This window comes from Nerophis ophidion, linkage group LG08 (assembly GCF_033978795.1).
Source record: "Nerophis ophidion isolate RoL-2023_Sa linkage group LG08, RoL_Noph_v1.0, whole genome shotgun sequence".
Lineage (NCBI taxonomy): Eukaryota > Metazoa > Chordata > Actinopteri > Syngnathiformes > Syngnathidae > Nerophis > Nerophis ophidion.
The window spans coordinates 73499554-73507921 of NC_084618.1; the positions used below are offsets into that span (position 1 = coordinate 73499554).

The window sequence follows — 8368 nt, forward strand, 5'->3', positions numbered from 1 at the left end:
GCTGCACACACTTCTGATTATAACTCCCTGACGTCCTCCGACTATCTTTCATAAATGGTCATGCTAACTAGATCAGGAAAATGCTGCTGATCTAATCCACAGGATCAGGTGTTGGACTATCAATAAAGAAGACTGCGACTCCAAAGAAGAATATTTTCAGATTGATGCATATTACATCAAGTACCTTAACATGATCATTTTTTTTAAAGGCTAAGTAACGGTATATCTAATAAAAATAGCAACAGGCATGTCAATATTTGAAGGATCACAGTGTCTGCTCTACTGTGACCGAGAACTGTTGCAGATATAAAGAAAAACAGGTTCACCTAAAAGCCTTCTGTTTGCCTAGCCTTTGTACAAATAATGTTTTTAATACTAATGTCTTTATTTTGTCAAGTATTGCAAAGCAGAAATTCTGTTATATGACAAAAAAGTAGTTATCGAACAATATTTTAAGCTTTTGTGGGTATTTTCACGCTTACAAGAACATTTCAATATTTGATTGTCAACTTAAAATGTGTTTTTTGTAAAAAAATATCTGACTGGTAATAAAATAGGCTACATAGCTGTGTATATGCAGCATGGCTACAGTACATGATGTCATAAACTCCCAAAGTCTAAATGTATTGGGAAAAGGTTAAACGTATCTTTAGCTAAATTAATGCAATGATTTTATCTAACTATATATTGTGCTGCAATCCATATTTTTTGGTCTTTAATCTTAAAAAAATACTTTCCACCGTTTTCACACAGTCAGACGCACTCCTCCCTACCTATTTATACATTACTATAATTACATAAAAATGATCAAATAAACAATACTTCAATGACCCACCACATTAAAAGTGCATGTACAATATAAGTACATTAATACATCTCAAATGATTTGATCCAACTAGAGAATGTGCTGCAATCCATATTTTTTGGCTGTAGTCTTAAAAAATACTTCTCAGTTTTCACACAAAGTCAAATACGCACTCATCCCTACCTATTTATACATTACTATTGTTACATAAAAATGATCAAATAAACAATACTTCAATGACCCCCCCCACATTGTAAGTGCATGTACAATATAAGTACTTTAGTACAGCTCTATATTTGCATATTTACTAACAAATATACAATACATCCAGAATGTAAGAATGCTGATTCATAATGAAATATCAGTATGTATTTTACAGTGCATATATGGGTTTTATTTCGTGGTGACAGAATCAGGTGTCGCTGATTCCCGTATCTGAAAAACTTTGCGTGAGCTCCACGCATGGTCCAAAGAGTGCTTAGGAATACGCAAACTTTTTTGCATGTAATTTTTCGATAAATACCAACGTTTGCGGTGAAAGTTTTTACGTACATTTCACCCCTGTTGATGCAACTTTTTTGTACACAGCAGGCTTTATACAGGAAATGAGGCCCCTACTCTTCTATTTTCAGTATTGTGCCTAAAATTAGGCTTGAAAAAGTAAAATAAAATAATGGAGACAGTCCAAGAAATATTTTGCTATGTTTGTTTGTTACCTGTGAAAAGCACACAGATCAGAGTTATTCAATTACCATATTTTTCAGACTATAAGTCGCAGTTTTTTTCATAGTTTGGCCTGGGGTGCGACTTATACTCAGGAGCGACTTATGTTTGAAATTATTACCACATTACCATAAAATATCAAATAATATTATTTAGCTCATTCACGTAAGAGACTAGACGTATAAGATTTCATGGGATTTAACAATTAGGAGTGACAGATTGTTTGGTAAACGTATAGCATGTTCTATATGTTATAGTTATTTGAATGACTCTTACCATAATATGTTACGTTAACAAACCAGGCATGTTCTAAATTGGTTATTTATGTGTCATATAACGTACACTTATTCAGCCTGTTGTTCACTACTCTTTATTTTAAATTGCTTTTAAAATTTCTATTCTTGGTGTTGGGTTTTATCAAATAAATTTCCCCCAAAAATGCGACTTATACTCCAGTGCGACTTATATACGTTTTTTTCCTTCTTTATTATGCATTTTTGGCAGGTGCGACTTATACCCCGAAAAATACGGTAGTGCGCAGGATTATGCAAAAACAACAAAACCACAAGAGGTTTAATGCCTGGGCCAGGCCACAAAGCTTCAAATTGTGGTCTAGGTCTGGTTAAAAGAAGTCCAAAGCCAAGTCTCAAGGATTCGGCGGAATGGAGGCAAAAGTACACTAAAATGCTCAAATAAATATTGCTAATTTGTTTTTGCTTTTTAGTTTTTCTACCTTTTTTGTGCTCCTAAAAAGGATTGATTATATGAAATAAATAACCTTTGTTTTTAAATCAAGGAAGTCTGAAAGTTTGGAAATATTTTGTGACATTCTAACTCATTTCTGCCCTCGTCTGCAGGTAACGTCGTCCATCTGGGCGTTACAAGGTGGCACCTCCGTGGTTATCGCCAACGGCACCCATCCCAAAGTCACGGGCCACGTCATCACTGACATTGTGGACGGGAAGAAAGTGGGCACATTTTTTTCTGAGACTAAACCAGCTGGTGAGTGCGCCCGAGCTTCTTGAGGGATCCACAGTGATTAAGTAAAACAAACTATAGCCTCTTTGAGATTGATTTAGGCCTGACTGTCGAGCAGCAGACAGAAACCGCTCGAAATATGGGAAGAAAGCTGGCATCTTTGCACCCGGAACAGGTAAGAATCCAGTTTCTTTTTTTTTTCAGTTGCTGAATGGCTAAGGCGAGTCAACCTTAGCGTGCATGCATCAACACTGACCTCTAGTGGACGAATGCACTTATGCACCTGTTACTATTTTATATTTGAACGCTTGCAGAGGTGCGAGATCATCTACCACCTTGCAGACCTTTTGGTTGAAAGGAAAGAGGAGATTCTTTCCGCCAACAAGATGGACTTAGAGCTGGCAGTCAGTGCAGGTAGCACAACAGCACGTGCACACAGACATGAGGCTTCAACATAACTTCCTCAGCCAACTGAGAATGTTCGTTTTTTCCTCTCCGCAGGCCAACTTCCGTCCGCCACGCTAAGGTGTCTAAACCTGTCGGCAGCCAAGCTCAACAGCCTGGCTGTGGATCTGCGCCAGATAGCGACCGCCACCCTGGACAGTGTGGGCCGGGTACTGCGCAGGACCAGGGTGGCTCACAACTTGGAGCTGGAGCAGATCACTGTGCCGGTCGGGGTTCTTCTGGTCATCTTCGAGGCTTGGCCCGACTGTGTCCCGCAGGTAACGGCAACATTGGGGTCCTCGCTTCACAAATCGGGTGGTGCTTTTTTGGCTTAGTGACAACCATTTAGGTTCATTAAAAGTTATTTAGAGAGGAAGCATTATGTGAGGGAGAGGGCTAATTGGGACAAGTCGGTCACGATTTGAGAAATGTATGCTAACTTGGAGCCACTATGGATTGAACTTTCACAGTATCATGTTAGACCCGCTCGACATCCATTGCTTTCGGTCCCCTAGAGGGGGGGGGTTGCCCACATCTGAGGTCCTCTCCAAGGTTTCTCATAGTCAGCATTGTCACTGGCGTCCCACTGGATGTGAATTCTCCCTGCCCACTGGGTGTGAGTTTTCCTTGCCCTTTTGTGGGTTCTTCCGAGGATGTTGTAGTCGTAATGATTTGTGCAGTCCTTTGAGACATTTGTGATTTGGGGCTATATAAATAAACATTGATTGATTGATGATTGATAACTTACAATTTTTTTCGTACTTCGATCCAGTGTTAATTTTGTTGCCGAAAAATTTTCGTCATAGTTATCGTCAACGACCTTTTTTTCTGACTAAAACGAGACAATAACTAAATAAAAAATAATTTACGTGGACTAAGACGATGACAAGGTGTATTGACATATTCGTCAACGAATAAAAACGAGACGAAAATGTCTGCCAGAGACGAGATCCAATCGGAACTCATTTCGTTAGGAAGAGGCGGGAGGAGTTGGGAAGAGAACCAATCAGAGCGACGTGGTAAGGAAGTTACGTAAACGTAGTTTGCGTTTGAGACCCGACCCGGGAATGCGCTGCAGAAGACAACATGTCAACGCCGGGGAGGAAGAGGAGAGAGGACATATGGGGAAATTTTATATTTGACGTCAAAGATAACAAGACGCGGTGCAAGACATGCAGCACGAGGATTACGGGGAAAAACACAACAAAATTGAAGCAACATTTACAGTCGAATCACACCAAAATCCACACACAGGTAAGCATTTTCCACAACATACAACTCACTCGACGTTATCCCGTTTATTACACGGCATACTCGTGAAATACTAAATTTGAGACAGGATTTTCCTCAAAATACGACTTGTATCTGTGATTTTTCCGCTGTTTTGCTTTGACTTTCAGAAATTGAAGGAAAAGTTTTTCATATTACCCTTTAGTCGACTAAATCTACTGTAGTTTTCGTGGACTATAATCTTATGATATTTCGCCAACTAAAACTAGACTAAAACTAAAACAATTTAAATAACTAAATTATGACTAAAACTAAATTACATTTTAGTCAAAAGACTATGACTAAAACTAAACCAAATTTTGCTGTCGAAATTAACACTGCTTTGATCCACGTGAAAACTGACTTTTTCAAAAATATTTGCCAGGATAGAGTCAATGCAGAGAAATGTGTGTTTTGTTATGCATCCATCCATCCATTTTCTACTGCTTATTCCCTTTGGGGGTTGCGGAGGGCGCTGGCGCCTATCTCAGCTACAATTGGGCGGAAGGCGGGGTACACCCTGGACAAGTCGCCACCTCATAGAAGGGCCAACACAGATAGACAGACAACATTCACACTCACATTCACACACTAGGGCCAATTTAGTGTTGCCAATCAACCTATCCCCAGGTGCATGTCTTTGGAGGTGGGAGGAAGCCGGAGTACCCGGAGGGAACCCACGCATTCACGGGGAGAACATGCAAACTCCACATAGAAAGATCCCGAGCCTGGGCTTGAACCCAGGACTGCAGGACCTTCGTACTGTGAAAAACATTGCCACCAATAAAAAGATTTTCAAACAAAAAAATCTATTTTGAAATTTAAAAAACATTTTCAAACCAAAAATATCTTTCTTTTGGTTACTAATTATTTTTTGTGACAATTTTTGGATGAAAATATTTTTTGGGGTTACAAATTGTTTCTTTTGTTAAAATTGTGTTTTGGGTTACAAATCCTTTTTTGTTACAAATATTTTTTTGGTTACAACATTTTTTTAATTTGATATTTTTTTGGGCTTCAAATCGATTTTGTAACTGCAAATACATTTTTGGGTTGCAAATCTATTTAATTGGTTACACAGTATTTTGGGGGTTGCAAATCAATTATTTGGGAGTAAATCAATTATTGTTTGCAAATCATTTTTATGGCTGATTATATTTTTTGTTTGCAAAACTTTTTTTTTGTCTGCCAATGATTTTTTTTGGTTAAGACTCAACTTTTGGGCGATCTATACAAAGCCATTTTTTTGGTCAGTCTAGGATAAGGGGGTGACCATATGAGCATGACTGTTGACTCCTTCCACTGCTGGGTGAGACTGACCAATGAAAATGTTTCTAACATATGCTCAGAGGAGGCCCTGTCCACAAGATTGAAGTTGAGTTTTAACCCAAAAAGCATTTAAAACCCCAAAAAATTATTTGCGAACAAAAAAAATATTCACAAGCAAAAAAATAATTTGTAACCAAAATGAGTATTTGAAACCTAAAAAAACAATGATTCGGAAAAAAAATAAAAAAATTTAAATCTATTATTTTTGTTTGCCAATATTTGTTTTGGTTGCAATTATTTTTCTGTTTGCTTTCATAAAACAACACACATTTATCTACAAAATAAATTTTGGCGATAGTTTAATTTCTCTCAAGTCTATAAAAAAAATATTAATCCCCATAAAAGTCTCTCTTGAATGTTTTTAGTTTTTGTGGCAAATACAACAATAGAAATTATTAATTTTGAGGGTTTAACAGTCTTTAAAAGTCACCACATTTTAAAGCACCTATTAAGGCGAAAATTTATGTATTTTAGAATTTTGGGATCCCAAACCTGCTCAGTTGTGCACACTGGAAACGTGTAACATATTAGCACCTGCATCTGGTGTGTCCAATTGACATGCATGTTCAAAATGTCCATCATGACAGATTGCACACAATAAAAAACAAACCTTACAGGTTGTTACTCACAGGTGAAGATTTGGGAACTCTTACTTGAACAAACTCCATCCATCCATTTTCTACCGCTTATTCCCTTTGGGGTACTTGAACAAACTCCTCCCAGGGAATTACCACCAAAATGTAACCCTCTTTAAAAGACTGCTTTGCGACACGAGATTGACTTTTCAAGCCAATAACATACTCAAAAGAAAATTATGCAGCCATGTGTATCTTGTTGAAAATTGTGCCTAGTGGTGAATTATAAAATATTAGGATATTTGACCATTAGCAGGGCTGTCCAAACCTTTTGACTGGGGGGCCGCATTGGGCTAAAAAAAAAGAAAATGGCCGGGGGCCGAAAGCATGCAAGGTAAGGAGATATACACATATATACATATACATACATTTATGTGTACATTTTATAATAGTATCATGGAAATATAATTAATAACGGTTAAAATTGAGTATTAAAAGCATGTGAAAGTTCAACTCCTACTTTGTTTACCTTTGTGGCGTTCTTAAAAGTTGTGTAATTAATCAGAAATATCAAGCAGCTAAAATGCGCCAAACATGGATAAGTGTGTAGAGTTTTTTGTATTTTTACCATCATGCCTTGCAATGGATTTAAATGGGTGTAATTTTGAAGTTTTTTTATGGCAATTGGCTGTTTTTTTTATGACATTCACAAATTTCAGTGAGAAGATTGTGTTATGTGTGACCATGTTTGTTGACTTTTTTTTCTGCCCCATGACTAGGGCAGGTTGTATGGATTGGGTCATATAAGTAATTGCTGTGCATTTACTTTCTCTAAAGTACACTCCATGGTCACTGACCTGGGTCACTCACGTTGACCAAAAAATGGGGACAGATGAGCACCTATCAAACCGCCAGGTATTAAAATTTAACATTAACGCCCAGCCAGAGTGCTTGTTGAACCGACTCGTGTGCCAAATTGACGGGCGCCGTATATTGGACATGCCTGATCATGAGCAGCATGACAGGCACAGGAAAATCTCTCGCTACTATATTGGATTGACGATGGACTGGACCCTCACCGTTATGTTGGATCCACTATGGACTGGACTTTCACAATATCATGTTACACCTGCTTGACATCCAAGGTTTCACATAGTCACTGTCACCGACGTCCCACTGGGGTGAGTTTTTCCTTGCCCTTATGTGGGCTCCGTACTGACGATGTCGTTGTGGTTTGTGGAGCCCTTTGAGACACTTGTGATTTAGGGCTATATAGATAAACATTGATTGATTGATTGAAAATCATCAATGTTGTAATGTGTAAATGGAGTCCGCAATGTTGGTTAGTTTGTTTTTGTTACCATTATGTATTTTCTTCATCTCCTTCTGTTTGCTATCGTGCCTCTTGAATATTTTTTGCGATGCACTTTGCTGGTTGCAAAGCAATAGCATCATGAGGATGGAACTTTTTTTTTTAATACGCGTGGCTTGAGGCTCTTTGCCAGACTAAGAAATTGAATTAAGAATATTGTGTTCCTCCTTCCAGATGTCAGCATTAGCCATAGCTAGCAGTAATGCACTGCTGCTAAAGGGCGGCAAAGAGGCGGCCAACACCATCGGTGTCCTCCATCAGATCACACAGGAAGCTCTCACCGTGCATGGAGTCAGAGATGCTGTACAGCTGGTAATAAAATTATATTCTAAATATCACTGCAGTAAAGTTTCTTTATGGAAAGATAATGTGTAGATGTATTTTGGATTAAATCAAAACAGTACATACAGAGGGGCAAAAAAGTATTTAGTCAGCCACCGATTGCGCAAGTTCTCCCACTTAAAATGACAGAGGTCTGTAATTTTCATCATAGGTACACTTCAACTGTGAGAGACAGAATGTGAAAATAAAAAAATCCAGGAATTCACGTTGTAGGAATTTTAAAGAATTTATTTGTAAATTATGGTGGAAAATAAGTATTTGGTCAACCATTCAAAACTCTCACTGATGGAAGGAGGTTTTGGCTCAAAATCTCACGATACATGGCCCCATTCATTCTTTCCTTAACACGGATCAATCGTCCTGTCCCCTTAGCAGAAAAACAGCCCCAAAGTATGATGTTTCCACTCCCATGCTTCACAGTAGGTATGGTGTTCTCGGGATGCAACTCATTATTTTTCTTCCTCCAAACACGACGAGTTGAGTTTACACCAAAATGGATACATGGATGATACAGCAGAGGATTGGGAGAAT

The 8368-nt window shown here is 38.2% G+C and overlaps 1 protein-coding gene across 1 annotated transcript in view; it reads left to right on the forward strand.

The window, feature by feature from the left end:
• aldh18a1 (aldehyde dehydrogenase 18 family, member A1) overlaps positions 1-8368 on the forward strand; it is a 32809-nt gene that overhangs the window by 15977 nt on the left and 8464 nt on the right. Inside the window, exons 9-13 of the mRNA XM_061909692.1 lie at positions 2386-2530; positions 2608-2681; positions 2821-2920; positions 3008-3228; positions 7670-7807. Coding sequence (XP_061765676.1) covers positions 2386-2530; positions 2608-2681; positions 2821-2920; positions 3008-3228; positions 7670-7807 — 678 coding nt within the window. The remainder of the gene's footprint in view (positions 1-2385; positions 2531-2607; positions 2682-2820; positions 2921-3007; positions 3229-7669; positions 7808-8368) is intronic.